This window comes from Phallusia mammillata, chromosome 5 (assembly GCF_965637545.1).
Source record: "Phallusia mammillata chromosome 5, kaPhaMamm4.hap1.1, whole genome shotgun sequence".
NCBI lineage: Eukaryota > Metazoa > Chordata > Ascidiacea > Phlebobranchia > Ascidiidae > Phallusia > Phallusia mammillata.
In genome coordinates this window covers 1,249,716-1,277,128 of record NC_137256.1, presented here as the reverse complement: position 1 = coordinate 1,277,128, position 27,413 = coordinate 1,249,716, and the positions used below count along the sequence as shown (strand labels likewise).

The 27,413-nt window shown below is 38.6% G+C and overlaps 1 protein-coding gene and 1 long non-coding RNA gene across 2 annotated transcripts; both read left to right on the top strand.

Annotated features, from left to right (window-relative positions):
* The first annotated feature begins 9,868 nt into the window (after positions 1 to 9,868).
* LOC145228007 (G-protein coupled receptor GRL101-like) lies at positions 9,869 to 16,871 on the top strand. The gene is made up of 8 exons (XM_080092976.1): positions 9,869 to 9,895; positions 14,186 to 14,533; positions 15,201 to 15,365; positions 15,422 to 15,718; positions 15,777 to 15,957; positions 16,020 to 16,197; positions 16,265 to 16,476; positions 16,532 to 16,871. The coding sequence occupies exons 1-8, from the start codon at positions 9,869 to 9,871 to the stop codon at positions 16,822 to 16,824; spliced, it is 1,701 nt and encodes a 566-aa protein (XP_079949102.1). The 3' UTR covers positions 16,825 to 16,871.
* A 4,217-nt stretch (positions 16,872 to 21,088) lies between these two features.
* Positions 21,089 to 26,147, top strand: LOC145230207 (uncharacterized). The gene is made up of 10 exons (XR_013860583.1): positions 21,089 to 21,132; positions 21,431 to 21,491; positions 21,817 to 21,902; positions 23,415 to 23,500; positions 23,845 to 24,006; positions 24,119 to 24,195; positions 24,264 to 24,336; positions 24,603 to 24,691; positions 24,800 to 24,857; positions 25,140 to 26,147. It is a non-coding gene; the product is annotated as an uncharacterized LOC145230207 (long non-coding RNA).
* Positions 26,148 to 27,413: the final 1,266 nt, after the last annotated feature.

Sequence of the window (27,413 nt, the reverse complement as noted above, 5' to 3'; positions counted from 1 at the left end):
GTCACTGTTAGCATTAGGAGGAAATTTGTTTGTGTTTGTTGCAACTATCCGCGGCCTACAAAAAGCCAAAAAGGATCAAAACGTTTTTGTCAACACCAGCGTTTTTATTCTAAATCTGAGTGTTTCTGATTTTCTAATGGGCATTTATCTGCTTGTTGTCATTGTGCAAGGAACTCGATTTTCTGGCTCGTATTGTTTGTTTGACAAGGAATGGAGATCTAGTAGCTTGTGTTCAGGACTTGGAGCGCTTGCAGTTTTGTCTTCAGAAGCTTCTGCCTTTACTATGACAACCATGACCACATTTCGCCTTGTATCAGCATTTAAACCATTTGTAATTCGAAGTGTTGATGTGAGAAGAGTTTTACTTGCTGAAGTGTTTTGCTGGATTTCATCTATTCTATTGGCAACTATTCCTTTGCTGAATGTTACTTCTGAATATTTTGTAACTGATGTTTGGTTTCCAAACTACTTCTTTGGAAGTGATTTTGTTTCAAGGAAAAACATGTCTCTACTTGCAGAAAGAATTACCAATGTGAAACCTGAAAGCTGGAACGAAGTAAAAAAAGCAATCAAAACAGCCTTTCCGCGAAATACTGTTCAGGGAGAGTTTGGATATTATGGAGAAACAAGTGTCTGTATGCCACGTTTGTTTGCCAAAACCAGTGAGTTTGCTTGGGAATATTCAACATTCCTCATCACAATCAACTTTCTCATGTTCATCTACATGGTGGTTGCATATTTTCTTATCTACAAGCAGAGCAATAGCATGAAAGGGTCCAGGAGCACTGATGTCAGCTCCAAGATGCAGAAGAGAATCTCGAGGTTGATTTTGACCGACTTCTGTTGCTGGATTCCAATTTGTGTCATGGGATATTTGAGTGTTGGAGGAATCAAGATGCCACCAGATGCTTACGTGTTGAGCGCTTGCTTGTTGCTTCCAATCAACAGCGCTCTCAATCCATTGCTTTACTCAAAGGCAATCGAAGATCAATTGTATAAAGCAAAGCAATTTGTGGGGGAAAAGATATCCTCATTGCGAGCTTCTATAAGTTGCTCATCGGATTTAGCGATGACACCCAATGCCGAGATAAACCAAGAAGGAGACAGAGTGGTTGAGATCGTCAAATAAAGTTGACACTGACATTTAAATTCAATGTGTTTTGTGAACATCGAAATTGTTGAGAATAATTTTTTGCAGTTTACCTTACGAAAAAATATGATGAAAATTTCGTTTGCTTTTCTGAAACGATAAAACAATTTTGTGTCGCCTTACTAGAATTCTAGTAAGACACGTTGTTGTTGTGTATCTCATATGTGTCCATCAGTTCATTGGGTGTGCCTAAAGGGAACACAAATGTGACTAAAAAGAAAAATCCTACTTTAAAGTTTCCAATTGTCGTTCACGTTTTAGGGCCTAAAAACAAAACGTTTGTTTCCTTTACTTATATTCATTCATTACATTACAGCTTGTTTAGTTGTTTTTATGTTTTGGTTTCAGAATTTGCCGTGAATTAAAATGTGGTTTATTATGAATCCGCAACTTACGTTGGTTGTAAAACACTAAGTTAAGTTTGTGCGTCTTTTTAATGTCGGACTGTTTTTATTATTGCGTGTTCATATACCTTGCTATTAATACTCTGCAACGTAGTTAGGCTACTTGTTAAAATGACTTTTTTGTTATTAATTTGTACAATTCAATGGTTTTCCACTTTTTTATATACCTTGAAGAAAACAAACGCAATTTCTGCTTCAATTTTTCCATTTAAATGTTGTTTGGCAATTTTGTTTTGAGCAGAGTTGTTAGGTGGATTTTTTGCCTTGTATTTCTTGTGCAGAATATTTGCATGTATTTTGTGAACATTTGTTTGTATTCGTTTATTTATCGCATGTTTGTTTGGAATTTATTAAATGGATTAAGAAATGGAGAGTTTAACACTTGGGAAGCAACATATTACATCTAGGCTGTGTAATCACAAGCAAATGATTGTAGATACCATCTACTAAGGGCTTAAGTACTAGTCAGCTTATTTACTTTATTACTTAAAGCTATTGCCTGGTTAAGTGATTTTCTATACCCTGCATTTTGTTGATTAAAAAACGACAACTTTAATGGAAAAAATCCTATGAAAGTTTCCTATGTTACACTAAACCAGTTTGTCAACCCTGCATTTCGTGTTAGAAATAAGCGTTTTTCAAAATACTTAACAAATTGCGTTTGTGGAACGAATGTTTCAAACCAACGGTCCTCAAACTTGCGTTCGCGAGGCAATTTGGGGAGGACTGTAAATCGGTTGAAGTATTTCCGCAATCTTATTAGGCGTCAATTCGTGCCACTGAATCAGTTTTAATCAAATGTGCGATTTTGCATAACTAGCTAAAGTTCTGCAACCAACTTTCGTTTTTCTGAAATACACAATCCAGCTTAAGGACCGAGAGCTCTCGAAATAATGGGTTTTTAAAAAAAAGTATGAGAACTACTGTTGATGCGCTGTCTTAATTATCGGAAGGCGTGACTCCATGCGCCTCCAGACAGCACAGCAGGGGCGATCGCTTGTGTTCCCAAAACTGTCTTTAACGCGCCTTTCCTTGCGCTCAAAACTCCAAGACACCAGCAGCTATATAACGAACTCTTTTATTCTACAATATGGCCGAAAGATGGCGCTCGAGAGTAGGGCAGCACGGCGAGTACAAGATTCAAAAGGCGGTTTCTGCAAACAGGTTCAAATTAGGACAAGGCAAGGGACAGAATTTCAATGACATTACGCTTACCAAACTATTAAAGGACTGGACTCGTTTAAATGCAAGCGATCAGTAGAAGGTGTGTAAACACAGCATCAAATAACATCACATATACACATCACTTAATCACACTAGTGACGGACGGCAAAACTTTAAGCACAATAATCTTACCGGAATAACACAGTTCGGTTCAGAAAAACACATGGGTGGACGACGGCGGATTTCACGTCGGTCACTAAATGTACAAGTCACACATTGGACGGTGCAGTTTCTAAACAGCATAACTTTCCTGTTCGTTTAAAAACAAACATAACTGACCAGTTAAAAACGCATGCAGACGCGGTAAGTTCCAGTCACTAATAAACACGAGGCAGCCCCGCTTACAAGACGTGACTTCGGTAAAACAATGCCAAGGTTGTGACATCATAAGCACCGATAGTGTGACAGACAATGTTCCAGGTGGCACAACACTGCGTCATACACAGGAATCATGGCCACTGGCGGGAAACATAAAAAACATAATAATATGTACAATGGCGATGTAACAACTGTTTTAAACGAACTATTTGCGTGTGCTGGTGACCTCAATGGGGTCACAAAACTATATGAGCTGTAGAGCTCGGCAAAAGTTTATTGTTTCGGAAAGCAGCAAAACCGGCGAGATGACTTCAGGTGTTAGGAGTTTTATGTAGGTTCGACGACCTTTGTTTAAATAAACTGATTTCTCATACTGATTCAGGCGGGCTTACGGGGTATTACTGACAGTGCGCAATGAATTTTGCTGGTAACAACATAATTGATACAATTAACTTTCTAAAATGGAACCAAACCGAGGGTTTACTGGGATTCGCCGTGTTTATGTTGACCCACTACTGGTACCAAACCCCCTCCGAGTTTTCCCCCTGGGCTCAGGAGAATACCTGTGTTTGGAGTGGTCCCATTTTGGGAAAATTTCCTCCAAGAACTTTCCGTGATTGGAGCGGGAAGTACGGGAAGATAATGGGTGTGGGGCTTGGAAGAAACGAGGTGGTTGTGTTGAACGACTTTGAGACAATACAAGAGGTAGGAAGTCAAAGAAAGTGTTTTAAGTAGTGATGCACCGAACAGACATAAAAGATTATTGCTAAACAGAATATTCAGCCACAAGACCTAAAATTTCAGTCGAATCTAAATCCCCTTTTCAGATGGCTGTTTTCAATTGAACCTTGTGTCGCTGATACAGGTGAATTCATTTACGAAACTCCGCAGCAACCTACAATATTTTAGCTAAACAAAACATAAATCACAGTACGCCAGGCCCATTGAAGTCGTGATACAAAATCCGCCGATCACCAAGCATTTACAAACTGCAAGGCATAGGCTCGAAAAATCTAGCCTAACATAGGTGGGGTACGTTTGGATTCGTGCCACGTAGGGATTTTAGCTTAGAACGATTTTTAGCCAGGTGTGGCGCGTTGCTAAATGGATTTAGCTAAAATAAGGTGCGTTTAGAAACACGGCCTGGGCATGGCCTCCACCGCATTGCATTGGCCGCGGTGTAGACGAAATAGAGTAGGGACACCGCTATTTCCAATGAAGGTCCATGCTCGTGGGTCAGAGGAAACCGGCTTTGCATATAGCACGAAAAGTTTCGTGATCCACCCTGGTAGGGCGCAAACTGTTGTTAATTTTTCCCCAGCCCTGCGTTTGCGTAAAACATGTCTTCCAAAAAGAGGACGTATAGTAGGTCTACTTAAGCAAAACAGTTTTTAGATCGCTGGTTCCCAACCTTGTAGACTGAAAGCAACAATTCTATTTTATAAAAACATTTGTGCTATACCAACCACCACAAAAATACTACACTTTTCTTTTCTTGGCAACGACTGGTTTGTGGAGCAGAAAAGGAAGAAACCTGAAAAGTTTTGTTTGTGCTTGGTTGTGATTTGCGCGAATTTGCGAATTAAACTCCCTCACATTGTTAGTTGGGGCATGAACAAAGGCAAAAAGCATTGAACCTATAGATACGATATTGTGCTTCAAAAACCTATTTGTGACGTCACAAGTGTTCGTATTGCGCAACAAAAAATCGTGCTTCAAATGATTTAACCGGTTCAAATTGAGAACATGTTCCAAATAAGATAAAAAGCTGGTAAAATTTTCTCCATTTAGTTCTAAAAAAATATTAAGATCTGCGTTTAAATTGTGAAATCTTGGTTGTATTTTATTATATTTTGCATCAGTTTTATTTTAATTCTATTATTAACACATGCGTTTAAATAAAATCAATAATAAAATGGATTTGGAATTTTTGTTGTGCAAATACTGCTGAGGAAACGTCAATTAATATCACCAATAGCGGGATTTCTGTGAATTTATTGTTGTGATCAATGTCAGTTCGAGCTGCAAAATTTTTGCTGCGATCAACAATTGGTTTGCAAACTGTGTTTTGAGTTTAACCTAGTTGCGTACCACAAAAACTTACAAAAATATTTTTTGCTTTGAAAAGTATTAGCCATCACTTCTGCGGCATTTGGCGTAAATATTTTGTGCACAGAAATTAATTTGCGTATTAATTTCACGAGAAATTAAACAGCGGAACAAATATTGGAAACAGTTTGTTTATGCGTAACAGGAAGTCTTGCTGACGTGCGGGGCTTGGGAAGTGACAATCATCTGCCTGGTTTGCTGAAAGCGGAAAATACGTTTGGAAACCTTTCTGACCGCAAACGCAGAAATTCAGTATTTCGGGTTAATTAAACAAACTGGTTAATCCTGTTTACCTCTTTCAGATAATTCACAGTTTAGAAAGGTTAGAAATTTTAGTTGTTTATTGAGAAAACTTCGACTAAAAAAATTAGAATGTTGCACCACTTCGTGAAAAGGTAAGCAAATTATCTTACATGTAAAGTATATCATGAGAACATGCTCAGGGAAGACGCAGGTTCAGGTTTGTCACTAGTGTATTTCTTTACAACGCCCCTGTTGTGTTCCTTCAGAAACCTCATCATGATGATTTTCGCTGCAACCTTGATTTGGTTCATCGCACCGGCTTCATGCCAAGCAATGAGTAAGTTTGAATGTTTAATTATTAAACAACAAACCAACGCTTTATTTAAAACTAAGTTAATTAGTAACATTAACTAAGATATATGAAGGTTTTAGTATTTTTTTAAATTCTGGTGTGATTTTAAATAGTTCACTTGTAGCGCATTGGTCAACTGTCACTGTGACGCAAATATAAAACGACTCACAATTATATGTTTGTGATTGTTGATTGCAGATTTTACCTGCGATGATGGGAGAATAGTTGACTCAAGGAACTTTTGCAGTGATATTCCTGGCTGCAGAGACAGAAGCGACGAGAAACTGGCCACATTTCCCACCTACCCTGCTAACTTATCATCCAGCTATATCAGGTGGACTTTGTCGGTTATCAAATGACGTTTATGTTGTTGTTTACTCTACTTGTCGCTTTAAATGTTTGACAGTGAAGATATAACACTGAACAAAGTTTTATAAAAACGTGGTTGTTGTTGTAATCCAGCATCTGGCTTCGAAATTCTACAACATGATTAACCTGTGAAATAAAACAGCACAGTTTGCGCGACGCGTGTAAACTTGCGAAAAACTAGCAATATTTTTCTTCATTCCAGTCTTATCTATTTTACGCGTTGTAATAATTTATCGTTTATTACTTCATTAATGAAAAAATTCCTTATTAACCCGATAGTACAGATACTTTTGGTCGTTTACCCTGGGAAATACCCTTATGTGGGTGGGTAATTACCAGCAACAACACGCAGCCAAACTTCAGAATGTTGGTTGCTGATTACACTTTAATTTGTGTTTATAAAAGTCAAAATATAATGATTCCACTTTCACAGCTGCGACAACATACATGATATTTGGGCAATAAACAAAGTGTGTGCGCTACGGAGGCAGGAATATTGCAAAGGCGAAATCACTTGTCAGAACAAAACTCTATGCGACGGCGGTTGCCCCTCCCACTTTCGCTGTCCGGATTCGACTTGTTTGAAGCGTTCAACTGTGTGTGACGGCGATCCCTGTAATGACTGCCCTGCCTTTCAACACTGGAGTAATGGTCACGGCTTCAAATGTGTCAAGAACAACCGTACGTGCTTACTCCCGCAAATGTTTGTGTGGGACGGCGTACAAGATTGCGATAATGGCTCTGACTTATGCTACACGCCCGAAAATGGCGATGTGAGGTATGTATATGTTTTTAGGTCGGTTGTGCTTCATACATCAGCTGAGTTTTAAATACTATTGTGGCGTCCAATTTATTGGTTTTCTTCGAAAAATGCACTAACGTCTAGCCACGAAAAACTCTAGGTTTAGACGCGTTCGAGCACTGCTGTCTTTATTGAAAAACACTGAATAAAACTGTAAGATATTGGCAAGGTCTGCGCAGCACAAAATTTAAGACAAGTTGACAACGACAGCCGGAGAAGAACTTCTCACAACAGCACGTGACCAGCAATAAACTTTAAACAACTAATAAAAAAACAAGTCACGTGGTCGAAACCCCCCTGGCCAATTATCATCGCCCTAACGGCTATCTTTAGTTGGTTACACCTGAAATTGTAGCTGAAATGCTGCGAAAGGTCACGACAGGATAGGAGTTACAAAGATGTAGTGAGCGCAAAGTGTGCCGGGAAATAAATTTATAAGAGGCAATCAAACAGTTAAAATGGTAAACGTGAACGTGACAAAAAGATGTGAAAAGGGATTAACGTAAAACACATTAAAAGACACATCGTGAAATTAAGATAAACACGTTTTGGGCAAATAAGCACACACACAGAAAACAAATTATGATAAACTAGCCTAGTAAATTAAAGACAATATAAGAAATGCGAGACACAGGCGACTAATGTAAAAAAGTGATAACGTAGAGACACAAAAGTTTTGGTAACACTAATGCAAGCGTACACACATTGGTTATGGCTAAAAAGGAAACTTGCAATTTTTAGATTTTTGGTGTGCAACGTTTTCAGAGAGCAACATGTAAAAAGTCATTTGACGTTTGTTTTGTTATCTTGAGGTAATGTGATACTTGAATGACCTTTATTTCGTTTTCAGGGACGTCCGTCGTTCCTCCAAAGCCTCGTTCAACAATCAATTGTGCTTCCAGTGCAAAAACGACGCCATGATCGTTTCAAGGTCAAGTGTGTGTAATGACGTCATCGATTGTCCTGATATGAGCGACGAATGTAATTGTACTGGGAAAGTCCCCGAAATGTGTGACAAATCAAAACGTTATCGTCGGTAGGTTTACTTGATTTTTTTGTGAATAAACGATTGTTCCAACAAAGTAATTATTTTAAACAAACGTATCTGCAACCTGTTGTTGTATTGCTTTAACAGCTTGACGGTTTAAAACGCGATCTGCAATATGGCCAAATCTCAATAATGGTTGAGGGTGGACAAACTGACACCAGTGTAACATCGGGATTCATGTTAAATTATGAAAACATTTACTCAGTACTCTTATGTGCAGATGTTACCAAATGTGCTGCTTTTAATTGTCAACGCGCGGGGCAACGGCGCCTACTCTAGGAGCTATTGTTATTGTTGCAACCATAGAGTAACTATTTTAAACCCAGCTCAGCGGGACGATGCGATTGTTTCGACATTCATGGAGTTTGTCGCAATATAATGGATCCAACCAACGCTTCCTGTCCAAAAACAAAAGATGAGGTCTGCAAATCACATGCGCCTTGTGATGGAAATTCCCCGTGCGAATATCTCTGCCCTTCCCACTTCTGGTGTTCGGAATCGGTTTGCTGGAAGCGTTCATCGGTGTGTGATGGCGATCCATGCAACAACTGCCTTGAGCTGCCCCGACCGAACGGACACGGCTTCAAGTGCACCAGAAACGGTAAAACTTGCACGTTGCCCCAGCAGTTGCTATGGGACGCCGTACAAGACTGCGACAATTTCGCTGATCTCTGCTTCACATCGGTTGATGAAATGATGAAGTCGGATCCCAGGTATGTTAGAGCGCTCACAATGCCCGATGTTTCAAATTAAATTAAATATTTCAAATTAAATATTTCCCCTGCAGGGACATCCGCCGCTTGCCGTCTGTCACCTTTAACCACTCTTTGTGCTTCCAATGCATAAATAACCCCATGATGATTTCAAGGTCAAGTGTATGCAATGACGTCATCGATTGTCCTGATATGAGTGATGAGTGTCTTTGTGAGACAAAACAACCAACAGGTTGCGGAACGTTTTCAATGTAGGTTGAAACGAGTATTTTTCGGAACTAGTCCGTCTATTAATGACTAATATTGTCGCTTTATCTTTCCTTACCTTGCTACCACTTTGGTCAACTTAAATTGAACCAAAATAAAACCCATCAACACAATATTTTTGCATATATTTACGTTGACATATATTATTTACATGATAACATAGTGTATTTCAGGGGTGTCAAACTCAAACAACTTTGGGGGCCAAATACAAACTTTTAAGTAAGTCGAGGGCCGCACTATCAAAACATTTGTAACAATGTAACATGACAACAATAAAGATTGCACGGTTAAAGAGTAAAATGTTCAGTAATACTATTGAGTAGATCAAAAAATATATTAGTATTGTAATAAACAACAAACAGATATACATTGTAGCAGAGTGTATCAACTATGCTTTGAGTAAAACAATGGCATACAATGACGCAACAATCGCAATTGCTTATTCTAAGGATGGGTACTTTTGATCATCCTTAAAACGTTGCATATACCTCTAATAAAGAATGAATGTATCATATAAACTCATTGGTTTGACAGGGTATTCCGCCTGAATAAAACACATAACTTCTTAAAGTTACTTCGCGGGCCGCATGTTTGACACTCCTGTTGTATTCAATAAAAACGGTTTTGCTTACACGAAACCTGAACATTACGAGTGCACAGAGCGACCTGCGTAAACCCGAGCAGCTGGAAACGCAGAAAACGCTCGATGGCCAAACGCGCATTTAGAAAGTGAACGCTTAAATTGTTTCGCGTCAACCCAGTAATCGACAAATTCGATTCTACCATGTCTACACAATGTAAGTGGTGGTGTGATTGTTTACAGTGGGAATGTGAGTGCCGAGATCGACTGTTCGACAACCAACAATATTATGGAGGACGGGTGGGAATGTGAAACGGTGAGTAAAATGTTAATTATGTGTTAATTGAATTTACTTGATTAACGTTGTTGGATAAATGTGTAAGAGGGGTAATTAAAATTAAAGCGAAAAAAGTACTGTATTGTTTTTCACAAACATTTTTAGGCCATTTTATTGGCTAATTCGCGGATTTTTGTGTGCACTCTTTCGTAAAGATTCATATCGTTTCCATGAAGCACCAATTCAATTTTCAAAAACTTGCTGGCGTCCAGTTTTTTTTAGGTTTGGTTTGGGTGACCGCTAAGTAGTTTTAAGAGACCACAAGTGTTTCATTTAAATACCAAAAAATAGCCATATTTGTTTTTTGGGGAATTTTGGGAAAACGCTGGAGAAAAGACCAAAACGGTCCCCCAAAACACCTTAAAAAACACTGCTTGCGTCATATGTGTCATGAGCGCGTAGCGTTAAATAATATAGTATTATATTATAACTAGGGCGATTATTTTTTGACCAAGAAAAAATTAATTTGACCTACAAATTGAAAAATCAAAATTTTGACCTATGAAGAATTCAAGTGGTTAAATTACACATTATTGTACGAAAAGTTAAAATATAAAGACTAATCTAACTAAAGCGAAAGAATGTACAAAAGTCTAACAGAAGGGCAAAAATCTGAACATAGACATAACCCAATGGTGGCCAAACTACGGCCCGCGGGCCGCATCCGGTCCACAGTCCTGTTTCATCCGGCCCGCCAAACACCTTGCCTGGTTTTTCTCCAAGCACCATATTTACCACTGTGAACAAGCAGTGCAACAGCGCTGGCTGCTACTAGCAGTAGCTTGTGGCAAGCGTTGTTATTTTTAGAATAAATACCCTTGCAGCGTTGTTTTTAAAACAGTCTGTCAACCATGACGTAAGTAGCTAACATAGCTGTATGTGCTCTTTTTCACATCCTGGCCTACTTATTGTTATTGTTATTCTACTACAATAATACATATTTTAATAAAGATGGCAACCAGTTACGACAAATTTTACGTAAATCTCATTTAATCCGGCCCTCCAGTGGCAAGATAGTTGCAAATTTTGCCCTCTGGTAAAAAAGTTTGGCCACCCCTGACCTAACCTATTCTAAAAAGGGAAATGAGCTAATTAAAAATCACTGCCAAAAAACTTCAGCTAAGACACAACAAAAATTGTTTAATACATTTGTCTCAACGAAAGATACATGAAGTATCTAAAGCAAAACCGAAGCAAGAGCTGCACCTAACCTGCAGCTGCCGTAAAATGACTTGGGACCTACCAAAGAATTTACACGTTTTGAGGTGTGTTGAGCATCACACCATATCGACCTAATTATTTCACTTAAATGTTTTCGATTAACAATAACTGGGCAATGGGCCAATTACAACAGTAAAAAGCGGGCTAAATAATGTAAAATGAAAAGTTCACTGACAGCGCAACCTCTACAACAGTGGTCTTCAAGGTAGACCGGTCGTCAACCTGTGGGTCGCGACCCCAAGTGGGGTCGCCTAAACTTTTTCTGGGGTGGCTATAAATTCAATTTACTGGCGTTTAAATTTATTACCTAAAAAATTGATACGTTTATGTTCTAGTTCGCAATGTTGCTCATGTTTTGCAGTACAGCTTGGTACCTCGTGTCACAATCTAATCATTGTGATGCAATACCGGTAATCAAAAACCGAACAGTTGCGACCCAAATATATACAAAACACAAGTTGTCTAACCCATTGTTACGCGATAGAGCCCTATGAATGATATATTGTGTCAATAATAACACATGTGGTACAGGAAAAAATGCATAAATTAACTGATTTCTACAAACTGGTGGGCTTCAACGCAAATTAGACTTGCAAAATTAGATGAAACTTTTGGGTTTTAACATTTAAGCGTAATAATACACGCTGAATGGCGTGAATGCTAATATTTAAAGTCTACTTGAAAATTAGGCTGGCATATTTACATGAAAAAAGCTTCAGTTTAGGCATTCCTTAAAACATTTTTTCTCGGAAAAAAACGCGACCACATGTAAATCCTGATTTCAATTTCTTTCAAATTGGGGTCGCTTGTAAAAAAGGTTGAAGACCACTCTTTTACAACACACGACAAATGCAACATTTGTGACCTATTTTTGACCCAGACAAGTCAAAAAAAAATCGCTCATATTATACGATATCTTCCTGACATGTGCAAAAAACAAAACTGACTTTGTGATATTTTGTTTAACTAATGCGATATCTTGTTTTGCATGTGTCCACAAACTGTACGTGTGAACAACCAACAATAGACGGTAAGTTATTACTATCCATAGAACGAAACAGACCTGACATGTGTGATATTTTGTTTAACTAACGCGTTATCTTGTTTTGCATGTGTCCGCAAACTGTACGTGTGAACAACTAACAATAGGAGGTAAGTTATTACTATCCATACAACAAAACAGGCCTGACTTGTGTGATATTTTGTTTAACTAACGCGATATCTTGTTTTGCATGTGTCCGCAAACTGTACGTGTGAACAACCAACAATAGCGGGTAAGTTATTACTATCCATAAAACGAAACAGGCCTGACATGTGTAATATTTTCCGAAACCGCATCTTTTACGATAACAATTTTAAAGACTTAAACGTATCTTTTCTGCTTAAGGTTCCACGCAGATCTTTCAAAAGCCCAAACATAACGAAATCGCATCAATTTTTATCTTTTTCAACACATTATCGTTTTTCCTACAGTAGTCAAAAAAAAATTAGCAATTCATTGGAAGGTTGCCAATCATGCTTGAAGCAAATTTAAACCCCACAGAACTGAAATAAGGACGAAACACAACTATTCTGTACTAATTGCCTGGAAGATAAACATTTTTTCATGTCAAACGCGTAGGGTACGACCTCGCGTGACGTCATAAATTATTCGGTTGATTCGGCCGAATTGAAATTTCGCCGATTCGGTACATCACTAAATAGAACCTAGAAATACTAGAAATAGTTTTATAGCATGTTTATTAAATCAATTCTTTACATTTTCCGCAATACTTGATAAAAGTTGCATGAAAAATAGAAAAAAGTTGGAAAAAGTTGCAACATAAAATTCCTACAAACCGCTTATAACAGCATACTAGATAAATTCTGAGTATTTAGGAAGCTGCCGGAAGCTGTAAAAAAAGTTGCAAGAGTTGCCCTAGTTATTACTATCCATAGAACGAAACATACCTGACATGTGTGATATTTTGTTTAACTAACGCGATATCTTGTTTTGCATGTGTCGACAAACTGTACGTGTGAACAACCAACAATAGGGGGTAAGTTATTACTATCCATAGAACGAAACAGACCTGACATGTGTGATATTTTGTTTGACTAACGCGTTATCTTGTTTTGCATGTGTCGACAAACTGTACGTGTGAACAACTAACAATAGGAGGTAAGTTATTACTATCCATAAAACGAAACAGGCCTGACTTGTGTGATATTTTGTTTAACTAACGCGATATCTTGTTTTGCATGTGTCCACAAACTGTACGTGCAAACAACCAACAATAGTGGGTAAGTTATTACTATCCATAGAACGAAACAGGCCTGACTTGTGTGATATTTTGTTTAACTAACGCGATATCTTGTTTTGCATGTGTCCACAAACTGTACGTGTGAACAACCAACAATAGAATGTAAGTTATTACTATCCATAAAACGAAACAGGCCTGACTTGTGTGATATTTTGTTTAACTAACGCGATATCTTGTTTTGCATGTGTCCACAAACTGTACGTGCAAACAACCAACAATAGTGGGTAAGTTATTACTATCCATAAAACGAAACAGGCCTGACTTGTGTGATATTTTGTTTAACTAACGCGATATCTTGTTTTGCATGTGTCCACAAACTGTACGTGCAAACAACCAACAATAGCGGGTAAGTTATTACTATCCATAGAACGAAACAGACCTGACATGTGTGATACTTTGTTTAACTAACGCGATATCTTGTTTTGCATGTGTCCACAAACTGTACGTGTGAACAACCAACAATAGCAGGTAAGTTATTACTATCCATAGAACGAAACAGACCTGACATGTGTGATATTTTGTTTAACTTACGCGTAATCTTGTTTTGCATGTGTCCACAAACTGTATGTGTGAACAACCAACAATAGCGGGTAAGTTATTACTATCCACAGAACGAAACAGACCTGACATGTTTGATATTTTGTTTAACTAACGCGATATGTTGTTTTTCGTTTGTCTGCAACTGTATGTGTGAACCATTGACAAGGTACGTAAAATCACTTTAAGATTAGTATTTGTCGTTTAGTTTGATCCTTTCAGCAACGAGCTGTTGTGTGACGGGAAACGAGATTGCCCGCTTGCAATTCGCAATGCTGATCAACGAAGGTTCAACCACGATGAGGACCCTCGTATCTGCGCGCATCGTAAACATTGTCCAACAACAAACGATCGTCTCAACATTCCTCAATCCAAAGTTTGCGATGGCGTTTTGGATTGCAAAGACGGAAGTGACGAAACCGTGGTGGAAATCTCTGGAAAGTTTCGTTCAAAAGTTTGCAATGGTTTTATAGATTGCAAAGACGGAAGTGACGAATATTCGAAAACTTGCACAAAACAAGGAAGGTTCAATTGTTCCGCGTTAAATGGAGCTAAGGTATGTTAGCATCTATGGATTATAATAACATCCCTACTCTATAAGCAGTGGTCTCAAACTTTTTCATTATTTTTTTAAGACGGTCCCGTTGTCATTATTTCAAGGGCTCGTGGGCCTTTAGATGGAATGTGTATTTTAGCAAAACGAAAGTTGATTGTAGAATTTTAAGTTACTTGTGCAAAATTACGTTTAACAATAATCCAAAAATTGTTTATGACATCACAAACAAGACAAGAAACATTACGATTGTGCGCGAACAAGTGCTTCTTTGTCACGCAATAAAGGCTATACGGAGACAGTTGATCTTCAAACGCTACTTTGATTTACACTTTTTTCAGTGGCATAAATTGACGCCAAAAAAATTATACAAGTTCTTCAACCTTTTCGCGGTCCCCGCAAAATTGCTTCACGGGCCCCTAAGTGACCGCGGACCGTAGTTTGAGAACCGCTGTCTTATAGGTTAATGTGTTTAGGTTTCCATAAGTAAATCTGAGATTTGTGATTTTACGATAAACTGTGATGATGAAAGCGACGAAACTAACTGCACGAGTGACGGGAGGTTCTATTGCGAAAACAAACAACCTTTGTTTGTGAAGAAGGAAAAGGTTTTTAATTATTCTATATAATTTTCTTTCATGGCAGTTTTAACAAAATTTGCCACTAATAGATGTTCAATGGATTTGGCGACTGTTCTGACTGGAGCGACGAATGCCCAACGAAGTCAAGCAGAGCAAATGAAAACGTTTTTTCCTCGCGATACGAGCTGATCGCCAACCCGGTGTTACGAACTGTTGTGTGGATAATGGCGTTCCTCGCAATCTTTGGAAACCTGGTATATTTTGTAAAGCTAAAACAAAACACGTGGTTCTAAGTAGGTGGTTTTTGCAGGTCGTCATGGTTACTGAGATGAAACTGTTGGTGACGACAGAGTCACAATCGGCCTCATTTCAAACCAACCATCTTCTTGTCTTGAATCTGTCGATTTCTGACCTGCTTATGGGAGTTTATCTGCTCATGCTCGGCGTTGCTGGTGTTCAATATTCTGGAGACTACTGTGCCAACGACCTTGTTTGGAGGTCAAGCCAGAGGTGCATTTCAATGGGCATTTTGGTTTTGCTTTCCAGCGAAACATCAGTAATTACAATGGTCCTGCTAACAGCATTTCGACTTTACGCTGTGAAAAACGTGAGTATTTTTTAATGCATATGTGCTCTGGTGTTTCAACAAGCAACTTATTTTGCAGCCGTTTAATGCGCCATATTTCCCCAAACTGAAAATTATTACCCTTTCCATCATCTTATCCTGGACTTTTTCATTCACACTGGCTTTTATTCCTCTCACGTCTCAATTTCAACATTTGTTTGAAACCAAAGCGTGGATGAAAGAAAACCCGTTCTTCAAGAGTCATGTCGTTGACTTTTCAAGTGAGCAATTGCAACACATGTGTATATTTAACCGTTTTGTTCCGCCGTATGTTTTCTTGCAGGCATGGACACTTTCATGAAACGGTTTGTAAAGTTTCGACACAATTTTACCATTAACGATTCCCAGACACTCGATGGCACACTTCTAAGGGTACAAAATGTTTATTCTTGGGCGGATTTTGTGGATATTCTTGAAGATTATAACTACACTGAACTGTTTGACATTACAGGATATTTAGGGTATGTATAGTTACAAGCAAATTGGATTTTAGTAATTGTTGCTGTAACTGAATATGTTTTTTCTCAGATATTACAGCACCAACAGTGTTTGCGTCAGTAAACTTTACGTGACACCGACCGACAAGGCTTGGCCATATTCACTTGGCATCATCACTCTAAACTTTGTGGCTTTTATGTTTGTTGCTGTGGCGTACGTTTGGATTTACAAGAGATCGGCTGCCAGTGGCAGGCAAGTGAATGAGAGGGCCCGAAATGCGAGAGCTGAAAAGCAGAACCAAGGTAAATCCGATAAGCGCAACTTAAATTTTGCTCCTACTTCTGGTGTTTGTTGCAGAAATGCAAAAAAAAATCATCCGGCTGGTCTTTACTGATTTCTTCTGCTGGGTGCCAATCTCAATCATGGCTTTCCTGAACTTCGGTGGAACAACTGTGCCTCCAGTGATTTACGCAGTGTCAGCAATAATCCTGCTTCCCATCAACAGCTCTCTTAACCCTCTCATCTACTCCAACGCCCCGAAAATGCTCTACGATCGAGTTCGGAAGCGTTTACGTGACGTTGGACGACGTCAACAGCCACATGACAACCGACGAGTTAACGTGGCAGTTGTGGCTGAAGCCGCCCTCTGACAATTAAACGACAAGCGACAAACATGATTGACAAGCCAAGCGGCTAAACCGCAAAACCACATCTTGTGCGACATGTATATATTTATTGTTATTTTTACTTGTTTGCGTATGTTTTGCAGTTTCGTGGTTCTTTGATCCTTTTTGCTATTTTGTGTAAAACTAAGGGTCAAATACATGTTTTTGTTTTGTGCTTAATTTTGTTACAATGTGTCTGCTGGGAATTGGCATTTATCGTTGGCAACCCGGGAAATCCCGATTAATTTTCATGAAATGCCGGGATTTGAGGCAGGTGTTTACATTAAATGGGGGTACGCGTTGTTTAATTTTCATCATAACCTTATTTTGAAACAATCATACAATGCAGTAAAGCAGTGGTTCTCAAACTTATTCATTATTTTTTCAAAACGGTCCCTTTTGCCATTATTTCGAAGGCTCGGGGGCCTTAAGCCTAAATAGGTATTTCAGAAAAACGAAAGTTGATTGCAGGATTTTAGCTAGTTATGCAAAATTCCGCATAACAATTTCGACTATGCACGAACAATTGCATTTTTGTTAGTTTCGTGGAATATAGGCTATTGTTAGCAATGGAGACAGTCGATTCTACTTTGATTTAAACTTATTTAGTGACACAAACTGACACAAAATAAGATTATAGAATTACTTTAACCTTTTCGCGGTCCCCCCAAATTTGCCTTACGGACCCCAAAAGGACCCAGTTCGAGAACCGCTGCAGTAAAGCATACATCGGCAAAGTTTGGCGCAGTAAACTGAAGAGACATTAAAATTAAAAGGCTATAGTTGGCGTTGTACGGCGAGCCGGACTATTCGAATCGGGCTTGGGTTTAAGAAAACAAGTTTAAACTCTTTTAACACCTGGCAAGTTTTTAAGCTGCCAGGTTTGAGTCGTAGGTTTACTTTCTATTCACGATTATTAGTTGCACATAACCTGCATAATAACCGACAACAAAATGATAAGTTTCTAAATGACAATCACAAACAAACATTCGCCGTGAAAGGATCAAGGCGCGCCAAACTGCGATAATCACTAACCTTAGCACAAATCTCGGAATTTGTATTTTGAGGCGTTCGTACAATTATGTCAGTCCCCAAAGCCACATGTTAAACACAAACAGTACAAATAATACAGCCACAATTATTAATTCACACGCTACACTTATTTAAAAGGGCAACGACAACAATGTTTTTAGCCGATCAGTTGTAATGTTTGGCAGACTAACATCAAGTTTTGAAAACCTTCAATCTAGAATCCGCCTACTAGTAACTTTAGGCCGTAAAATGAATCCGCCTACTACAAAATGCCAATTATCCCCAACTCACAAAACACATAAGATTAAATCATGAAAATTACGTTTAAATGTAATCAAGATTTATTGCGCAGTGCTACAAGCGGGTTTCCGAACCAGCTTCATGCATTCAATCGTAACAATGTTGTTTAAAAATTGTGCTAAACAGCAAATTACAAGCGGTGTTTTGTAAGCGATTCTGATGTCTTGTAACTAAAGTTTAAATACGATTAATGAATTAAAACTGCACGAAACTGAATTAAAACTGAAATGAATTATTGGTAAACATTCTAATCTGTTGGAGTTAATGTAAAGAGTAGGAAATGTTGAACCCCGGATAGGTAATGGAATCATCCGATGTAAACACCATCCATAAACCGCATGAGCTACAGCCAGGGGGATAAATAGAAAGGGTGGAAGAATAAGTTCCTGACCAAGACTGCTGGAAATTATCATGAGAATACAACAAGATATCCACGTTCTGTTGGGTGCTGAAAATGTTGAAGGTCAAATGAATGTGATCGTAATTTTCGGGAAAGTACCAGCATTCGCTCCAGCGATTAGGATAACTAGTTGGGTAATTGCGCGAAGAAAAGCTTCCAGTAGGGCCATGTTGGTGGTGAGATAAATCGCAATGTGTGATATTGGATGATGGGACGGTGGGGTCATCCGGTATTTCTGTGGTCTCCTCGACAGGGTAGAAAGTTTCGTATCTTAGTTGAAAACCTGTGCTTGTGTAGTAGCGGTCCGACCAGAAGCTGATAAGCATGTAGTTCCCGCTTGAGTAGAGAGGTACTGTGTTATAGTAGCTTCCCCGGTAAACTCCCAAGACATCAGAGTATTGCGAAGAACCGTCAAAAACTGTGACATTATCGCCAGAGGCAAGTTGCATGTCGAACACTGTAAGTTTCATGTTGTAGTCGTTGTAACCTGTGAACCGTCCACGAGCACTGCTGGTCGTCGGGATGGTTCCACGGGTAATTAGGGGAAGTTATATATCCGTAGCCCTGATAAATGTCCACGTGCTGTCCGTTCAAACAAGCCGCGGTGCTGGGCGCTCCCGTCGTCTCTGGCCGGTCGGTCGTCATGGCAACGGGAGTCGCGCGCACGCGGAATTTGAAACCGCGACTCGAGTCGGACGAAAACTCGACGTACATGCCGGATGTAGTGGTCCGAATCGGCGAAGTGTAGCTGCTGTATCCTGTGAAGGTCGCCAGCAGGTGGCGGTGTGCGTCGTACAGCTGAACTTTGTCGTGTGAGCTGAGCGCGAGATCGTCCACATTTAACTCGATGTCGTAACCCGCGTAATAATTATTCACAGACCACGTGCAATTCATGTCGTCGCTATAGTAACCCGGGTAGTTTGGTGACGCAGGTCGCCTTCATCAGGCCCAATCATTTGTTATCGCACGGTATTTTCGTTGCGTTGTAACGTACTTGCGTTTCTTTTTTCCGTTGGTTTATCGTGCACTGTACTAGTAGCATTCAGTGTTATTTACCCTGATGAAGGCGACCTGTATAGGACGTCAAACGTCGGAATAAAAATAATTGCCAAAAATCTGCCTTGAATTTAGGAAGGATGGAATATCAACAAACTGCTTTGAAACATGGCTTTGTGAGAACAACAGACAGTAGATGACGCTATATATACTCTATAGGTTTCATTAGGGTAAAACTGTTTGTAGCAAAGGATCTAAAATCAAATTTTCATTCCGACCTTGTACATTATAGGCACTTAAAGACTTGAAAAACATTTTAAACAGTGGTGGGATTCAGCCGGATAACCCCGGTCCTATAGAACCGTGTAAGGAAATTTTATGACATTAGCGAACTGGTTAGCCTTACTGGTTACTGTCAATGGACATTTTGTGACAGAACCGGCTGAAAAAGATGACTTTTGTAACAGAACCGGCTGAAAAAGATGACTTTTGTGATAGCACCGGCTGACAACAAAATTTGAATCCCACCACTGGGTGCATCATAATGAATGTTTCTTTGTTTTATTATTCTGTTCAGAGCTTTACGGATATTTGTACGAAATTCATTGATTACGACGAGTTAAAATATGTTGGGTGGAAATTAAAAAACAGCCTCGGATACGCAAGTTGACGAAAAAAATCAAAAAAAAAATCAACGTTGTACTCAACTTGTATTTCTTTTTTTGTGATATTATTACTTTAATGTGAAGACACATGGAATAATTTGCAATGTAACCAATCACATAAGTTTTAAAGTTGCATATGTCGAGTTCAGATTTTGTAGTCTATTGTTTGCTTGTTGCAACAACAATTATGCAGCAAAAATGTTACAAAACTATGTAGAAAAAGGAGTTGTAACCAAAGTGCAGGCAGATGGCTGAATGGTCTAGTGTGCCTGTCAACAAACAAGCGTTAAAATTTGATTTCGCGTCCTTGCTTCGGATCCCATTCGAAACGTAACCTGAAATGAAATTGGAATTCTAAATTTCTTTACTTTTGGGAAAAAATTTGAATTTGAAATGTATTAAAAAATGCTTTTGAAAAAATGAAAAATATTTTTGAAACATAAACATGCTTTGAGTTCTGCAAATATGTGTTGAATACTGGATAGATATAACATGTAACTGCACATTAGGCGCATTATGAACCAAGTCAACAGTTTTACAACACCAGTTACTAACAGACCTCTTTCGATGTATGATTTTGATGAAATACATAAATTTAAAAACACATTTTTAAAACAAAAACCGGTTCAAACAATTAAAACAAACTCACGGGATAAAATGTTTCTAATTGTGCAATAAACTAGTATTAAAAAAATAAAGTTTTTTATTTTCCCTTTTCGCACCTTAAAACAAAATCGCTTCCGCGCCGAAATACCACTCGACACACTTGAATAATTTTTGTGACGTCACGACCAATCAGCTTTCGAGCTTCACCCGCGCCAAAGTCAATCCTTTCCTTGCAAAGCCATTTGCTTGTGGAGTTGGTGGCGTGCGGAGGTGGAAGGCTGGCGGTGTATTAAGGTGAGTTGCTATCTGATTCTTTATAGTTATATATACTTACAACCAATTTAATTCTTTAATGTAACGTGAGTTTCAATGTAATTCTTCGTTGTAAAAGTTAAGTTATTGCTGTACATCGCCACATGTTATTGTGCAAGGATAATGTTTTGCCAAGTGTATGGCATGTAGTTTATAAATTTTGTGTGAATTGCAATTCATATTTCTATATACAACTAATTGTGTACCTATTTTTTGCGTCATTAGCGTAACAAATATTGTGAAAATTAGACTTGACATTAATAAGTAATATATTCTGCAGCAATCATCGAAAGTAAATACACGTCAGAAGTTATAAAGAATTCTTCCGCCGCCAAGTTCAGGTAAAATTAACTTATTTAACATTTAAATTTGTGTTGTTAAAACTGGTAAACAAAAGTTAACTTGGCTGTCAAAACAGAACCAAGTCACTGAAGCGTTAACTGTATGTGGCAAGTTTATCAACGCACGCTTTTCTGTGACGTAACAAACGGCGCTTTTTCTTAAGGCGCTGATTTAGTAACTCGCGTCTCCCGCGCTTTTTGCCTGTAGAAGTGTTGGCTTCGAGCGCAACGAAACCTTTGTTGTTTTTCAATAACTACAAGGCTAAGCTTAAAACGTAGTGCTAAAGTATATAATATTGTAATATAATGTATTTTTCATTGACAGATTCAAATCAACTCGTCTGCTCTACGATTTCATCTCACCCAGTCTGAATCCATCAACCAACATTCCTCAACTTCAAATATTTACTTGTATGTAAACATAGGAGTCTGTCGTGGGTCAACCGGGTTTGCGAAACTGTTAGGCCTAACTTAGGTTAACTGGCGCTAGGGTGAGTGACCTATTCTTTGCCGAGGTTGACTCGTGAAGGAAGTCTTCCTCGGTGGTCAAAGAAGGGTCCAAGTCTGCAGGTGTGCTACTATGTCAGCAAGTTGGCGCTAGGGTTATAACTAGAGTGGCACTCGTTAACTAAGGTTAGGTTATAGCTAACATAGGTGGGGTACGTTTGGGATTCGCGCGCCACATAGGGTCTTAGCTTAGACCGAATTTTAGCTAGGTGTGGCGCGTTGCTAAATGGCTTTAGCTAAAATAAGGTGCGTTTAGAAACACGGCCTGGGCATGGCCTCCACCGCATGCGCTGGCCGCGGTGTAGACGATACCGAGTAGGGACACCGCTATTTCCAATGAAGGCTTTGGCTCGAAAGCCAGAGGAGACCGGCTTAGCATTTTGCCCGAAAAGTTTCGTGAGCCACCCTTGTAGGGCGCAAACTGTTGTTAATTTTTTTCAGCCCAGCAGTTGCGTAATTCATTTGGGTCCTTGCGGGGGGACTCTGAGGGCAAGGGCAGTGACGCGATACTGTTAAATTATACGCTGTAAATGTCACTGTTCCTTTCTAAAAAATACCTCTGCGCCTATGCTAACTGTAAAATTAGGGATGTTGTGGATTTTTTTTTTTCGAGATTTGACCAGCTTGTGTGATCCATGCTTGTGCATCCATTTCTAAGTTTTCTTCACTAAGAAGAAATTGCGAATTGGATATCAAGCATGTGATGTTAAAGGCCTCGATATTCGCGATAAATTGATTATTACTTAACATGGCGCTGATTTATTGCCCCAATGCCCTTGTTTGCTGGTCAAACCTATTTTTTTTCGTGGATTTAGGCTAACTTCTATTACCATATTTCAGTTCCGTATTCCTGCTTGACCCGGCCACCCTGTCATTATGGGGCAGTGACATTTTGGGTGGTTGTAAAACACGACAGACTCACCTTCTACTTTTCTAGGCTAATTTGCGACGGCTTTATGCAGGGAAGTTAGTTGAGGCAAGTTTGTGTACTTTTACGTCGGCGGCGCAGGGACGATGGCGGTTCCAACGTTTTTTCAGAAACGCTTAACGATTCCCGATCGAAGCATTCTAACACCGATGACGTGCGAGAGATCAACGACGATTTTGTCCACCGATTGCTTGCCTCTTATATTTTGAGCTTGCGTTTTCCCTCTTTCATCAACCAAAATGTGTGCGAGTCAACTTTTTCTATCCTTTTATTTCCCGTTAGTAAGACCAGTTCTTGGGGGGTGTTGTGCCTTTTTACATCAGCCGACAGGTTCTTTATGATATTGTTGTGTTTTTGTTTATTGTCCGTCGCTCTAACCATGCGAACCGCCATCGTCAAGTGTTAGAATGCAGATAGTTGAAAGTTACTCCGCGCGTCCATTTTTCCTTTACATTTCACTTTTAAACATTGTTTTGTGTTTTTTTCAGATTCAGTGCCACATTTATGTTCCTTATTTGTCAAAATTGGAAACAATTTGAATTGAATTTGTTGGAATCTGATTCTTGCATTCCAGGTAATTTGTAATTTTGCAATATTTACAAACAAATTGTTTTGTTTTGGCAGGTTTTTCTTGTTTTTCAGGTTTTAACTTTATTCTTTTCTGTGTTTCAGGTTTTATAATATATTTTTTGTTTTGCAGGGCTAAACTTTATTTGTTTCCACAGATCTAATAAGAAATTTGAATTTTAAATATTTTAATTTTCTTTCACTTTTCTGCAGGTGTAACTTATTTTTGTTTTGTGCTTTTTGTGTGTTTTGTGTTTTTTGCTGAAATTGAATCTTTGCAATATAGATAAAGTTTTTAACCCCGTTTCTTATTTTTCAGGTTTTAACACACATCTTGTTTTTGTTTTTCAGGTTTTAGGCGATTTAAGTTAATTAATTCATAAAAGTATGGGAACTTATGTGAATATTGAAGCTGTTTTAAGTCAGTTATGCTTGTACAAAAATACAAAAAAGTCAGTTTCTTCGTCGTTCCGTCGACCTTTGGCTCCATCTACCGGCTAGAGAGGATCCCAGGTTTTAAACTAAGTTAATGTTTTAAGATTCAACTCGTCTATCTTATAGTAAGCGCAACATAAAAACAAAGTACAACTACTGTACTAGGGTTTCACATGCAACACATTTACAGGACAACAGGTCAACGAACAGAGGTCAATAGGTCAACGAAACCATCCAACCAGAATCGATGTAATACTTCTATGCGAGGTAATGCTTGTTCACGTTAGACTACTTAAGGATTTGATCTTTTCCACTATCTTGTATTTTGTTTCCAGGTTTTACAACAGATCAACTCTACATGGATGAAATGGTCGAGGTACACTTGCCCTTAACGTCCAACTTTACAAGGTAGATGTTTTATTTCTTAGAGAAACGTTGTTTATGTTTTATGATTGTTTATGTAAGTTGTTGGTAGTGCATGACTTTGCATATAGCCCGAAAAGTTTCGTGATCCACCCTGGTAGGGCTCAAGCTGTTGATTTTTTTCCCCAGCCCTGCGTTTGTGTAAAACACTTGGGTCCTTACGGGAGGCCTCAAAGTTGTTTATGCTATGAGAGTTGATGATGGTGTATGATTTAAATCCTTTCTCTAACATTGTTGGTTTGTTTGTTCAGGCGCTGAACACATTGGCTCATCGCCGCAGCAACACATGGATGGAACGCCAGTTTGGTCTGCACAACGACATTCACCACCAGCTTTAAAGGTAGCTTGTTACTTTCATAGAGAAACATTGTGTTTTGTGTTTCTGTCAGATAATGTTTGGTAAATGTATGCTTGGTTTTCCGTTGTTGCATTCTGATTTGTTTTTCAGGCGTTGCAGAAGATGACAGCGCAACATCGGCCTCTTACACATGCAATGAAGCCAAAAGGTAATTAAATGCCAAAAGTCTTTGTGCGATGCTGCACGAAAAAAACGTATATCATCTCATTTGTGTACATTTACACTAATTCAACACTGTTTTGCGCTAAAGAAAATGCTTAGAAATAAATTAACTTTTTCCTTACGGTGCAATTATGTCTGTCCCTTTTTATGCCTTGCATTAAGTAGCCCACACTGGTTTGTTAATTAATGTTAACCAATAAAATCGAAGGTAATGTTTTTAGCTTTGTGAGCTTATATTGTTGACGGTAATGTTCAATTTGTTGTTCAGGTCTTACAACCACATCACGTTGGTGAGATCCAACAAAACAAAGAACTTCATCTAGAAATCCACTGAACGATCGAGCTCTATCGAACAAACTGGCACAGCAAGAAATATCACCCCAGCTTCGAACTCTGCATCTACAAACTTCCTGAACTAGGCAACGGTTGTTATGCAATTGACACGTGACTAGCGCTGGGCCAATACGCTTTCTAGCTTAACAAATCCGTGGAAGATGTTTAGAGATATTTTGCGACGGTAGTATTATACAAACTGGTGCGGTGCTGGAAGCAATATGACGAATTCAGACACACTATCGGACAAAGCGTGTTTTCTAGCAAACATTAGCACAAATATGTAGCGACGGTTAATAGTATTTTTTTGCACGGACATAACGTATTTATTAGATTGTAAGTTGCGGCTTGTATAGTTTTTTGAATTTCGAGGGCGGATTATATTTTTTTGTCCATTTTATTTTCTAGCCCGGTTTGCTTTTCCATTTATTTGATGTTCAAAATTTATTTGCATTTATTCCTTACAGTTAGACCTACGTCCCGCTGGTTTATTTGCTTAGTTAACAACTATTTTGCAGTGTAGAAACATAAAAGCAACAACGTATTAAAAATAAAAGATAAAACTTAACCTCCATTGCCCCAAATTACATTTCTCAACACTTACATGATTCTTTCTTCTACTTACATGATTCTTTAGTATTGTTTGTTTGTTTTACTGCATTAATGTTAACTTTTTTGTGGTTTGTGTAACTATGCCTAACACATATGAATGTGATTCAAATAATTTTGCTGTTATGTTACAAGTCTCCGCTTGTTACTTACGTTGTATTTTTTGTTTTACTTCTATCCGAAAGGAATGTCGAAATCTTACGTTTTTTTACAAATATACTGCTTTGTATGTTTTTTCTTTGAATCTTTATTTCATTGGTGTAAAATGCTCTACAACAGCAGTTAACCTTTTCCGTTCTTGTTTGTACCTCTAAAAACAAACCTATGCATTTCATTTTAACCCTCCACATCAGAAAAGAAAATTACGCACTATGACGTCATGACAGGATGACGTCACCGAAAAAAATGGTAATGGTAATTAAAATGACAAATTGTTTCAACCCTTTTGGGACCAGAAAGGGTTTTTACCCACAGGGGAATATCCACTGCGGTAAAACTGGTATAAGTTGATTCAAAAAAGTTATTTAATTTCTCTTTTTACTAAATTAGGTGTAAACGTGTTATGTTGTAGTACGTACGTGTTCTGGTAAGAAAAAAAACTTTTAAGCGTTTAACATGTAAATTAAAATGGCTCCGGTTCCTACTACAACAAAAAAGTTTCCCAAAAAACAAATGCTTTGTCCCCAGATTGCATCATCAAAGTTGGTGTTTAACCTGTGTGATGCCTGATCAGTTAGTTACAATTCTTGTTTGTAAATGTGTGAATGATATGAATCCTGATAAATCGATTCTGGGAATCATTCCCTGTCCTATTGCCATTGTTGCAACGATTTCCACCTTTCATATTTTATATATCACAAGTTTGGGAAATCTTTATTTCCAGGCTGAAATCAGTTGACAATCTTTTAAAAAACAAATATATTTCGCTAAAAAAGCATCTTCAGTGTCTACAGAAAGCAATAAAAGGGATTAAAATTAAAAAAGCCAATAGTTCTTTAACAAACACGGTCACTCCACAACTGAAAGCCTAGCAGACTAAACTAACTGTGAACACGCAATACAATGGAAGATAAGAAACGCGCGAAAGATAAAAACCGCAAAAGTGTAAAAGGCGAGGAAAAACACACGTCACTTACACCTGGGTAAAACCATTTTTTTAATGTTAATTTTTGCATCAATTTTATTTAGCCATCTGTCTTCGGCTAAATCCAGGTCCGCAGTACGTGGTTGTTCAACGAAGGCGACACAATAACAACTTTCCATAGGTGTTTTTTTTTGCAAACTCGTTGGGGTGACGGTCTTTAAAGTGGTGCAAAAGCGCCGTCCCGTGTCGCCACTTGCCTTTTATGCCATGAACAATATGTAGGCCAAACAAAAAATCGGTTTGCCACCCGGTGGTCGGGTCACCGCGCCATTTGGGCGAAGTTTGACACTTCACAGCGCAATGACGGGACGGCGCTTTTGCACCACTTTAAAGACTGTCACCCCAACGAGTTTGCAAAAAAACCACCTATGGAAAGTTGTTATTGTGTCGCCTTCGTTGAACAACCACGTACTGCGGACCTGGATTTAGCCGAAGACAGATGGCTAAATAAAATTG